The sequence below is a fragment of the Pleurodeles waltl genome, chromosome 4_1 (assembly GCF_031143425.1).
Source record: "Pleurodeles waltl isolate 20211129_DDA chromosome 4_1, aPleWal1.hap1.20221129, whole genome shotgun sequence".
Lineage (NCBI taxonomy): Eukaryota > Metazoa > Chordata > Amphibia > Caudata > Salamandridae > Pleurodeles > Pleurodeles waltl.
The window spans coordinates 250,536,961-250,550,493 of NC_090442.1; the positions used below are offsets into that span (position 1 = coordinate 250,536,961).

General features: G+C 46.4%; 1 protein-coding gene across 1 annotated transcript in view; it reads right to left on the reverse strand.

Moving 5' to 3' along the window:
* ATXN10 (ataxin 10) overlaps positions 1 to 13,533 on the reverse strand; it is a 1,000,711-nt gene that overhangs the window by 432,679 nt on the left and 554,499 nt on the right. Inside the window, exon 8 of the mRNA XM_069228252.1 lies at positions 8,149 to 8,257. Coding sequence (XP_069084353.1) covers positions 8,149 to 8,257 — 109 coding nt within the window. The remainder of the gene's footprint in view (positions 1 to 8,148; positions 8,258 to 13,533) is intronic.

Below are 13,533 nucleotides of genomic sequence, written 5' to 3' on the forward strand. Positions count from 1 at the left end.
TAGGTGAAAGAACACTGGTGCTGGGGCCTGGTTAGCAGGGTCCCAGCACACTTCTCAGTCAAGTCAGCATCAGTATCAGTATCAGGCAAAAAGTGGGGGGTAATTGCAACAGGGAGCCATTTCCTTACACAGAGCACATGTGACAAGATTAAAAACAAGATTTAAAGGCATCCTTATTGCTCTTCCATTTTCTGAGTGAAAAGAACACCTGTTTTTTGTCAACTCCCAGAAGAGGTGAGTAGGTCCTAAATATAGTTCGACCTGATAAAATCTGACTCGCCATAGTGAGTTGGGGAGTAGATTTCTCAAGGACTGCTGGTGTGGTGGGGCCAACGCGAGTGCATCAGGTTGGAAGCTGGTCCCTCAACACAGTACAGCCTGTTTGCAGCAGCTTTGGTGACGTGAGTACAAGAAAAACGATAGAGGATCTAGCTAGGTACATTTCTTAGCCCCATACCTTTCTCTGTCTTACGCACAAAGTATGATGCCCACTATCAAAGAATTCTGCAATTTCATGAAATTGAAGAGTACTATCAGGAAACTACCACAACCTCATACTCCACAGCTCCCAGGGTTACTTGGTAACTTTAGAAAGCTAAAACATTCTGCATCATGGCTCTAGAAGTTTCTTGAGCTCTCCAAGAACTATTTGCTTATCGGAAATAGTCCCCGCAAATCCAAACTTCACAATCTTTCCTCTTTACAGACACCACATGGAGTAAGGTTTGGCAATCTCCTTTTGGGAAATAAATTAGCTTTACTTTAGCTCGGTCCACATTTTGGTCTATACACAAAACTTACTGGGCACCGGCCAAGTTTTACAAGCTAGGCCTCATCAAAACAGACAGCTGGTGGTGGTGTGGGAAGGGAGCAGGATCCCTCGAAAAAAATGTCTTTACATGTAAAATGACCCATCCCTTTTGGGTCAGAATGCAGCGCATGATTGAAGATATCTTTAAAATACCTTTCATGAATAACTTCTTGACTGTAGAGTTGGGAGTTGCAGCTAACCTATCTCTCTTTGAACATAAGCTGCTATTATTAGAATTCATGTTAACATTGCTTTTCAACAGAATATTACTGGACTAGAAATTAACCTTAGAGGTTCCCTCTAAATAAATGCTGGAATATGCTATGCTCCACTAAAAGCGCAGACAATATAATGTGCAAAAGATTGCATAATACATCCAGCGCAAGACAATTATAGGATTCTTTTGATATTTATTTACAGAAGTCCAAGCCACCATAAGGAGTGTGCAGCCACTCGGGTTTAGGAACCCTTTGTGAGAAACTGATGCTGTCAGTTTTTGTCCAGCCAACGGATCAGTAATACATTATATGCCCCTCCCTCTATCTCCATGCATCCCACAAAGTCTGGTTCCTTCTTTTCCCTTAGTTGCTCTTCTAGTTTGGGTTTATGGGACTGTTTTTCCTCTTTCTCCTTTCTCTCTTACTTTGACATGGTTCATCTCTGTGGGGATACCAGCACAATCGCTCCCTCAGGGGAGATCCTCTGGTCTAACTTAGGATGTTGCTGCTGTTCTATGCTCCATCATACGTTTGTACTCATACCTTCTTAGTTTACATTCTCTCTAATTTGTACAAGGACTTTACGCCGCATGATTAATACTGTTCTCCCAATCCCCACCCTGTTGATGTAATCCTTGTCTGAAATGTACTGTGTAAGCTTTTGTTCTGCTTAAAATCTCAATAAAAGTGATTGAAAACAAAAAAGGCCATGGGTTTTAAGAACTGGTAAGACATATTGATGAATAAAAGACTTTTAATACTTATAAAAAGCATAAAATGCATCAACAACTGGGCTGAATTTTTATCAGACGAGCATAATTAGATCGTCACAGGATTGGATCGTCCCAAAGGAAAACGCAAGTGGCTTCTAATGATACCCATGTGAAATCTTGCCAACATCCATTTTTCCTAAGCATTATTTACCACTGACAAATAGGTCTCAACATCTAGAGTGGTCTGAACGATAGCATATTCATGTGGGTTTGCTCATTTCACTGGTCTCTCTATTTAATGATTTGTTAGCCCTATAAAAGTTAGTAATCCAGAGTTTCTGCCCCTTTGTTATCCAGAAGGGCATATGGTACAAGTTTGGCCTACCTAGAGCACTGGATTTTCGCCAAGGATTTTTGTGACCATAATCACAAGCAAGCAAATCTTCAATGATATCCCTGTTAAAGGTGGATGTTTGTTTGCCCATTACAACAACCACAATATAATGGATGCTAATTTAATATCTTAATCCTAGCTCCTTGTGAAGAAAGTAATGAGGACTACTTGGTGCTAAGCATAAGAGGCACCTGCCAAATCCGTTTTCTTCTGCTTGGAGACATTTTGTATTCCAATATCCCCAAATTCTTGCACCTTAAGTTAATATTGGCAAACATTTGCTGATTTCTAACAGCGCTGGTATTGGTTTATTCCCTACTCTCTTGACAAAGTTAAAAAGTATCCCAGTTGAACAATTAAACTAAGTCAGACTATTAGGCAAACATGAAGTCTAAGTACCGGAGGTATCAAAAGCAATCCCCAGATATGGGAAGTAATATACTCTCTCAGTATTGTTGCCCTTAGTATAAATCGACCTGATCTCAGGCAGCATAGCACAAGCCATATCATCTGTTTTAGTACAATTTGTCTCAAGGTCTAACCTATCCATAAGTAATCAAAGTTAACAATCAAGCCTTTGAGACCCAGTGAACTGCGAGACATAAGCACTGCATTGTCAGCATAGAGCAAAGCCAGGATTGGGCAGTTTTTCACCATGGGCCTAGGGTTATGGAGTAGCTATTAAGGTCATTAAGAAAGAGCAGAAACAAAATGGGTGCTAACACACATTTGTGTTGAAACCGTGGCTCCAGGTGAAATGGATCAGAGCATTTGCCCTTAAGCCCGTACCTTACTGTAGCTGTTAAATCATATTGCCAAGCTTGGAGAAAATCTATCAGGTCTTACACCAAGCCCATCTTGCAAGAATCCTCAAAAGCTTTGACCAATTAACCTGGTTACATGCACTGCTCAAGTTCATAATGGATAGATAAAAAGCCCCCTTCCTACCTACTGTGTATTTATGAGTGGCATAAGGTTCAGGCACTGCTCGTGGGTGTATAGTCCCTCCCTAAATCCATACTGGATGGGTGACATGACCCCTGACGCTTTGATCCACGCCACCATCCTCTGCAAGATGATGAGGCAAACAATTTTGACTCCAGAGTCCAGAAGAGAGATGGGCCAATAGCAACAAGGATCCTGCTGAGTTCCTTTTTTAAACACGGGGACAATGACTGCAGTACACCAGGAGTCTGGCAGCTTAGAGCTTACTGTTGAGTTTAGGTCATTACTGATAATGAGGGCCCAGAACTTTGGCTTAGCCTCGTACTGGTCCATTAGAACCCCATCCGCTCGGAAGCTTTACTGGATGGACTTTGGTCTATGGCGGCCTCGACCTTGTGAAGTCCAAATCTACCATTAAGGGGGAACTACGGGTTTGGACCAGTCCTAAAGCCTGCCCCTTGTAATCCCAGGCAATAGAGAGCCCTAAAATGCTTAACCCACTTATCAACTTGGATATTCACACCCAAGCCATCAGAGTGCAATGTGAAAAGATTGCTTGAGTTTACTATTTTCCAAAAGCACCAGTATATTTGGCTAAACAAACACTAATTAAGTTGTACCAGATTTCACTTATCATGGTCTGTTTCCTCACCTCGATGGCTTGTTTTGTTTTGCCGTCAGTTTAATGTCAGCCCTGGTTCTAGGGGCTTTGAGATTTACTCTCAGGTGTCGAGTGGCTTTCCTGCAGGGTTTATCAAACCAGCAAGGCTGAATATTTTTTTTCAGCTTACATCAATCGTAAGTAAATTTTGAATATTTTGACCACATGTACAAAAGCAACTATAACGTGCATTAACCGGTCGGTAGATCAGCAAATATTCAACTATTAACCTAAAATGTGTCCTAATTGTATCCAAGATGAATAATTGGATATCTGCAACTTGCCACCTTAGCTGCATCCCCTTGTCTTTGATGGAAAGGTGTGTTGGACTCAACACTCTATGTGTGGGCAGACTTTGAGATAGACTATGAGGATTGTGATCGCTATAACCAGATTCCTCCAGATTTCACTTGCAGATGCAAAGACCTTGGAAAAAAACAGTCAATTTTGGTCCCCTGTCTCCAGCCAATAAATGTTGTGATTTGTTTCTCCTCCTCTCCCAATATTCCATATAATGGCAGAGGTCGTGTTCAAGTAGGCGTGTGCACAGCCTAGCCCCTTTTGCCTCCATATTGGCCAGGTTTACAATAATGTCTCTGCTACGGAATGGATCAGAGAAGGAAACACCAATACAGATCTCTGCACTGAAATCACCTCCTACAATCACAATAAAACAATTTTGTATAGAGTAAGACCTTTGCTTCGAAACTTCAATGACAGTTAAGAGGACATTAATATCGTTGCTTTTAACCCTCTGATTCACAACATTATAAAAAGTTACCAAAAAGAAACTAAAACCTGGGGATTGAAAGGTCCAGAGAACTTGAATACCAGAGCCAGTGACGTCTGGATGAAGATAGCTAATCCCCCTTCCTTGGTGTACTCACAACTGAGGGAACTGCTGGCATGTAGTGATTGTGGTACAAATTTCATACAATATCCTTTTCGTCCCAAGTGCCTTGTAGCCTAATGATATCATATTTCTTGATGTACTTCAACCATTCTTCGTTGGTGCAGTTAGAAGTGAAGCCAGTGATGTCCCAGCATATCAATTTTAGGTATGAAATCGTGCAACAGGAGTCCGATGTAATCCGGGGCGTGGCGGGAGGGATGACAGTCGGCAAAGATAAGGTGCATTGGGTAGCGATGCACTTACTTTGTCAGTCCATGTCATTTACATCAAAAAGGGGAAAAACAATTATGGGAAAGTGCAGGGTCCAATCTGTATGGGGCTGGGACTGGGTTTAAGTGATGTTGCTTGTTATGTGTGACTAAGAGTTGCTGTAGGTGCATATTGGAGAAGCCTAAAGGCAGGAGACTGACTTACCGTTCAGCGTATAGGTCAACAACAGATTGTGGAAGCAGATGTCGCAACAAAGGCTGGACAGCTACAATTTATAAGAAAACAATCTCCTGTAATGCTCTTTCTAAGGGGGGAAATCCAACGTGAACTTGTTACAAAAAAAGTATGTTTTCACAAACCGAGATGCTGAAGTTAATGTGTTTAGGGAGCCAGTGACATACCTTCTTTTTCAAATGGTCAATTGACTCTACAGCAGAAGGCACCGGCTCAACACTGGCCAGGGCAGCTACATAAGGGCAATGAACTCTACTGCAGAAGGCACCAGCTCAGGACACTGGCCAGGGCAGCTACATAAGGGCAATGAACTCTACTGCAGAAGGCACCAGCTCAACACTGGCCAGGGCGGCTACATAAGGGCAATGAGCTCTACAGCAGAAGGCACCAGCTCAGGAACACTGGCCAGGGCAGCTACATAAGGGCAATGAACTCTACTGCAGAAGGCACCGGCTCAACACTGGCCAGGGCAGCTACATAAGGGCAATGAACTCTACTGCAGAAGGCACCAGCTCAACACTGGCCAGGGCGGCTACATAAGGGCAATGAGCTCTACAGCAGAAGGCACCAGCTCAGGAACACTGGCCAGGGCAGCTACATAAGGGCAATGAGCTCTACAGCAGAAGGCACCAGCTCAGGAACACTGGCCAGGGCAGCTACATAAGGGCAATGAGCTCTACAGCAGAAGGCACCAGCTCAGGAACACTGGCCAGGGCAGCTACATAAGGGCAATGAACTCTACAGCTGAAGGCACCAGCTCAGGAACACTGGCCAGGGCAGCTACATAAGGGCAATGAGCTCTACAGCAGAAGGCACCAGCTCAGGAACACTGGCCAGGGCAGCTACATAAGGGCAATGAGCTCTACAGCAGAAGGCACCAGCTCAGGAACACTGGCCAGGGCAGCTACATAAGGGCAATGAACTCTACAGCTGAAGGCACCAGCTCAAGAACACTGGCCAGGGCAGCTACATAAGGGCAGTGAACTCTACATCAGAAGGCACCAGCTCAGAACACTGGCCAGGGCAGCTGCATAAGGGCAATGAACTCTACAGCTGAAGGCACCAGCTCAGGACACTGGCCAGGGCAGCTGCATAAGGACAATGAGCTCTACAGCTGAAGGCACCAGCTCAGGACACTGGCCAGGGCAGCTGCATAAGGACAATGAGCTCTACAGCTGAAGGCACCAGCTCAGGAACACTGGCCAGGGCAGCTACATAAGGGCAGTGAACTCTACAGCTGAAGGCACCAGCTCAGGACACTGGCCAGGGCGGCTCCATAGGAGCGTGCATCAGGAGGTAGGTCAAGCACAGGGGGTTCAGCTCCTGCTTATATGGTAGCTCGCTCCAGGGTGGGTATGCCTCGTAAGTGTTTACTAGAGTGCATGTATTATGCTTTTACCTCCCTGCAACTCATGTCCCAAAAAGGTTGCTCATGCCTACCAGCTGAAAATGAGATGGCCCAGCCTCGATGTAGTCCATAGACATAGGTCGTGAGTAGGGCTGTACTGTTTGCCCAGATTTGCCTATATTCGTGCTGCCAACGTCAGCTCTGTAAAAAAAAATATCCCAGTCAGGGTGAGAATTCCTCTCCCTGTTTTACCGTGCCCGCATCAGTCTGATGTATGTTTATTAAGCGGCTATCTGAATACTCCACCTGGGCTTGCAAAGGCACTGATTTTTGGTAGCAGAATCTTTGGTGTTTGAACATTCTAAATCAATTGACTCAGGTTCGTGTACGGACTGGACAATACCCGGGATTTACTGCTAGAGATTCACTGATATATAGAGATAGGTGCCTTTTCGCCAGGTCTTCATGGATAACCGCCACTGACCGGCCCAAAAAGGAACTGAAGGTGCTACTTTCAGGGTCATTGTTCGATCTAAGGCAGGTTCTTTTCCTTTTGCCTAGTAAAAAAAAAATATCACAAAGGTAGATGTTTTATTATGGAAAATTCAAACTAATATACAAAGCTGAACTTAATCCAGTAATCAGTGCACTCCTAAATGCTGGGTCTAACAAGTGAAAGTTGTGTTAACAGTAGCTTATGGTAATAGCCTTGCCGAATCAAGCTGGCTGGCCCAGCCCAGCCTCCCTTGGACCCTCTCAGCGCAGACGGGGACCTCTTTTGGTCCAGGCTTCGCCCAGCACAGAGCATCGTCTCCAGGCAGCTGCGAAGCCACACAGGATTGTGGGTGATGAAGTCCAAGCCCTGCACAATGGGGGAACTTGCGCCTTTTAATGCGCCCAGCAGATTCCCACCTCCAGGCAGCTGCGAAGCCCCACAGAATTGTGGTTGATGAAGTCCAAGGCCCAGGGTTATTTTTGTGGATTATGATATTTTGCAGCTGTAGGTGCTGCCTCCTGCTGGCGCAGAGTGAAAGGACAGACTCTACCTGCTAACTCCAGTCCTCAGCCACGGCCAGGGAGTACTTCCATCAGTTCCAGTTACTAATGCAGCTCCAGCTCCAGACAGTTCCATAAACGCCACACAGACCAGGAAGCGGAAATCAATGAATGCTCAGTTCTTGTGGCCGTGTCTGAGCTCACAAACCTTCAGAGGTAATTGGCTCCGGGCGAAAAGCATACCATGGGAACACTGCACCGACACGAGCTGACGGCCCTTCAGGATGCCACAGCGCGGTAGGTAAGCAAACTAGTGCTTCTAGTACTGTATCCTCCCACAGCTCTACTCACGCCGATGCTGCTCCTCGTTTTATCCCCTCCTCACTGTCAGCAACAGTGCTTAATTTGTGCTGGTGTTTCCAATGCTTGGCACCAGCACTTTTTTATAATCTCCGGCATGTATTTACGAGAGTCAACCACATGGCGGCACTGTCAATTTCATGCCATCCCTACAGTCTGAGGATACCTGGAACAGCCCAAATGCCACACTTGTTTGAGTGTGACCGCTAGTAGGTAATGCTGGGAGTGTCATTCGTCAGCACTGGCAGGAACTGTGGCTTGTGCCAGCTGAAGTGGACTCGAATGAAATGCCTTAAGCCAATGCACTTATTTTTTTAAAATAATTAAGTAATGTCCATAACCTACCTACGACGGTTTCAAATAGACTTGAGCACTTCTGCAAACATTGTAACTGCTCACTGTTCGATGTTAGCTGGCAAAGAACATCAAGGAGTCTGATAACCACCAATGCTTCCTAAACAAAAACAAAAAATGAAAATCAATTTTTTTACACTTCAAAACAAGTATTACGTAAAATACACAGAATTTACATTAGCATGAGCACCACCTTTATAAAGGACAGAATAAATGTGTTTTTAAAAGTTTGAAAACGTCACAAATGTGCCCATGCTAAAATCACAGGGGCATTTATTTCCATGAACTGTGCACTGCCAGCCAACTTAGTTGGTAACAAGATTGAAAATCACTGGGGTTTTCGGGGTATTAGGAGTAGGGGTGCCTTACTTGTTTGTCTACAGATTTGTTTGTGTCTGGTGTAGCTTTCATCGAACAGCGCCCGTTTACCCATTATTTAAGAGTACATAAAGAAGGTTCTGTTCTAGAATTATAGATTAAGATGAACAAACATAACAGAAGGCACATGCCAGGACAACTTATCACAACCAACAAGAATGTCTGTCATTTTAAAATGCCTCTAAATTTGGATGGCAAACAACAAACCTCTAGATTTGAGTGGGCTTCACACGTGGAACATTGACAAGTTATAATACAACACTTCAATAGTAGTTTGCAGGGGACTGAGAATGTTTATTATGAACTCCATATTGGAGAGGATTACAGTGGTTGATATAAGAGACCACCAACCCTTGGACGACACCTACAGCTTAGGAAATGCCTAATCCTTTTATCAAATGCCTTCAACAGATGAAAGTTTTAAGATAACTAATGAGTTGATGCTTGTTGTTAGGTAAATTCGGCTATATGCTTTAAACATGGTTGCAGGCCCAAAGCATATCAACTTCAATAAGGCTAGGTTAGTAGTAATAAAAGGAGACTTAGTGCTACACCAAAACACCTTGTTGAACAAGCTTCTGTAACATCTCATCTGGAAGAGATATATTCTAGTTGCAGATTCCTTAACTTAGAATGTTCCCCAGGCATCAGTCTGGATCCAGAGATTTTTCTTGCACAGTACCCCTGCACATCGTCAGGTGGCATCGGTCAGCTCCACGTCGATCGTCGGGGTCGTGCAAGCTGGACATGACATTGCGGGCCCTGTAGTGGCACCACCCCAGCACGCTGTCAGTTTCTTTTCACAACTTTCCATACCAGAAGCGCAGATCCAAGAGGAACACTGAACACTGGTGTGCCAAAACTAGGGCCCTGAAAGGGAAGTCCCTGTCTCTAGAAATTAGTTCACAGAGTAGGGAGGATGGATGGGTTGGTGTAAAATCTGCAATCTACAATATGTCTCTACCAAATAAGGCGTTACCGAAGGTAAGTAACTTGTTCATCTGATAGAGACTCCTAGTTGCAGATTTCTTACCTTAGAATAGATAGTCAGCAATACCACCCCCAAAGGTGGGTCTGCGAACCAAGATCATACTAGGAAGTCCTGCAGGTGCAAACAGGCAAAGTACCTGTCCCTTTGGACCTGACTGTCCAGGCAGTAGTATTTGGTGAACGTGTGTAAGGATGCCCACATTACTGCCTGACAGATGTCCAGGACTAGAACTCTGCATGCTAACGCAGTGGGTGAAGTTGTCGCTCTGGCACAGTGGGTGTGAAAACCCTCCGGGGGTTGCTTTTTAGCCAATGCGTAGCATATTTTAATGCAGAGAACAACCCATCTGGAGATGGTTCTCTTCTGCACTGCCTGACCTTTCTTCACACCCACATAACCATTAAAGAGTTGATCAAACACCCAGAACTCTTTGGCACGATCAAGGCAGAACACCAACGCTCTTTTTCAGTCCAGGCAGTGGAGTCTCTTCTTCCGTAGAAGGGTGCTGGGTGTGTAAAAAGTAGGCAAGGTTACAGTCTGGCCATGAAAGGGCGTAAACACATTAGGGAGGAAAGAAGCCCTAGTGCGGAGTACTACTTTTTCAGGATAGATGGAAAGATAGGGTGGCTTAGATGATAATGCCTGCAGCTCACTCACACTGCGGCCACAAGGAAGGCTGTTTTTAACGTCAGAAGCCTGAGAGGACAGTTATGGAGCGGTTCACGTGGAGCGCACATTATGAAGGTCAGAACCAAAATCAAACCCCATTGGGGCATGATGAAAGGGGATGGAGGAAACATGTGGGTAAGCCCTTTAAGGAACCCACTAATAGTAGGAGACTTAAAGACGGTTGATTGGGTAATCTAAAAAAAAAAAAAAAAAAAAGCAGAGATTGCAGATAGAAAACCTTTGAGGGTGCCAAAAGCAGAGCACTGTTGGACCAAAGAAAGTATGAACAAGAGGACCTCGGAAAGAGGGGCAGACAGGGGGTCAACAGCCTTGTCTGAACACCATGTCACAAATTTGTTCCAGCGACAGGCATATACCTTTTCGCAGTCGGACGCCTGGCTGCCAAGATAATGTTACAGACTTCTGGAGAAAGGTCAAAAGCTGCCAACTGCCGCTGCTCAATCTCCACGCAAGAAGGCGGAGACTGGACAGGTTCAGATGGAGAACTGCCCTCTGCTGCTGAGACAGAAGATCTTGCGAATGGAGCAGTCTGATCGGAGGATCGATGGCCGTGCTCAACATCTTGGGATACAAGACTCTTCATGCCCAGTATGGAGCCGCAAGGATTACTTTGGCCTGGTCATTCTTGATTTTCTTGAGAACTCTGGGCAGATGTGGTATGGGCAGAAAGGCGTACGTGAGAACTGAACTTCACTCACAATGAAAAGTGTCGCCGAGCAAGAGCCGCCTTGGAAACTCTAAAGCGCAAAACTGCTGACTGCGCATTCTCTGCAGAGGCAAACAGACCTAACCAAGGCTCTCCCTACTGCTGAAACAGACCTGGCACCACCTTTGGTTGGAGACTCCATTTGTGATTGACCAGACATTGTCGGCTGAGATTGTCTGCTCTGGCGTTCAGAGAGCCTACCAGGTGTTGAACCACCAGGGAAATGCCCTGATGTTCTAGCCACGTCCCAAGGAGCACAGCCTCCTGACAAAGGGTCCACAACCCCACCCACCCTGCTTGTTGCAGTACCACATGGCAGTGGTAATGTCCGTGAACACCTGCACTAACTTTCCTTTGAAAGAGGGAAGAAATGCTTTTAATGCCAGTCTGATTGCCTGGAGCTTCAAAAGGTTGATGTGGAGTCTGGACTTCGTTCAGGAGTGGCGCACCTGTCACTAGTGTCAGATCTGGTTTGGGAAGGGAGTGGGTTCTGCCTCTGACCTAATCACGGTTAGCCACCACAGAAGATGTCATGCAGTTCCCGCCGAGATCTAGACCATGTCAGAGAGATTTCCCGGATGCTGCATGCACTGGAATTTCAGGCCCCACTGCAGAGCCCGCATATGCCATCTGACATGTTTCACCAACAGGAGGCAGGAGGCCATAAGGCCCAGCAGCCTCAGAGTCAGTCTCACCGAAATCCAGGATAGAGGCTCAAACAATGGTATCATAGCCTAAGTATCCTGGTCTCGCCACTTGGAAGGATACGTCATAAACTTCACTTGTCCAGAACAGCTCCAATGAGAGGGAGCAGCTGAGTGTGAGTCCTGTGTGACTGCAGCATGTTTATTGTGAACCCCAGCAAATGCAGGAGGTCCACCATAGTCTAAAGTTGGGAGATGACAGCCTGGGACGAGCCTGCTTTCAACAGCCAGTCGTCGAGGGAGGGGAAGACGGAAATGCCCGACCTGAGCAGATGAGCTGCTACCACCGCCATCACCTGGTGAACACCCAAGGGGCACTGGCAAGGCCAAAGGGGAGCATGGTGAACTGAAAGCACCTGTGGCCTACCGTGAACAGGAAGTAATATCTGTGGGCAGGCAGGACGGGGATGTGAAAATAAGCATCCAGTCTCCTGGGTCCAGGGCAGATATAACCAGAGCCAGAGTGATAATTTTGAACACCTCTTTTCTGAGGAAGAGATTGAGGGACTGAAGGTCTAGGATAGGACACAGGCCCTTGTCCTTAGTAACAGAAATAACTGCAAACTACTTCTGACACAGGGACCTTCTCTATGGCTCCCTTGGCCAAGAGAGCCGTTAACTCCTTGCGGAGAAGTGCTAGGTGATCATCCACCATCTGATAGTAGGATGGTGGCATGGTTGTATGTGACTATTGGCAAAACCCAACTGTCTGACATGACGGACTGCCCGCAGAGCCTCCGAATGGTCTCTACTGGGTAAGCGTCAGACTAGGAAGATTTGGAGGCAGCTGCAGAAGGGGGGCTGACTGGATTGCTAGCTCCCTGATCCACAGGGATGGTGGATCTCTCTTCCTCAGCCACACAGAGGCTGGGTAGTATGCACGGCCTGGTGGCCAGAGGGGAAGGGTTGTGATAGGACGCCCCTTCTGTGGCCATAAAAGGGGTGAGAAGCAGACTGAAGAGGACAAGGAGCAGCTCCGAGGCCCAAGGACCTGGCCGTAGCACGAGAGCCCTTGAAGCACACAAGCATCAAGTCTGTTTTCTCACTGAAGAGATGAGGGCCATCAAAGGACATGTCCAAAAGGGTAGATTAGACACCCCCAGAAAAGACAGGCATGGCGCCCAAAGGCTGCTGTCGGTGAGCCCATTCTGCCCAGTGAGTCAATAGTGTCAAGCCCACATCTGATTGTGAACATTGCTGCGTCGCCCCCATCAGTGACAGCTTTCGAGAGAATAGCCCAGGCCTCCTCTGGAACCTGTGGCAGCACATGCACAACTGTGTCCCATACAGTATGGGTATAATGGCCTAAAAGGCATGCACTGTTCACAGACCACAATGCCAGGCTGAAGGAAAAGAACATTTTCTTCCCAAGCTGGCCCATCCTTTTGGATTCTATATCCAGAGATGCAGAAGGGAATGCACCCTAAGAAGTAGAGGCTTGATTAACCAAGCTCTCCAGGGTGGGGTGTTGCATCAGGGACATTGGGTCATCTGGAGAAGGTCTATGGCGGCGGGCAATTGTCCTGTTCACAGGAGCCCCTGTGCCAGGTTTGGGGCTTCACTGAAGAGCAAAAGGGGCTCAGAGGATGAAGCCCCAGGCTAAAATACCTCTGTTAGGAGGTTAGTCCTGACTGCCATTGAAGCTATCTCAAGGTCGAGGACCTCTACTGCTCTTCGTACCACCATTCTCGGATTCTTTTCACACCACCATTGAAGTGGACGCTTCCTCATCGGAGAAAGTGTCAGGGGAAGTATCTAGACCACTGGCCTTACCAAGGTCCATCCGCTAGTCCATGGGGTCTTGGAGCTGGGATCCGAAAGGGTCCTGCAACCAATAAGGGTCAGGATCTGACATAGGTGTCACGCAACACTGATCCGGCTCCGTGTCAGAGTCGGCAAGAAGGATG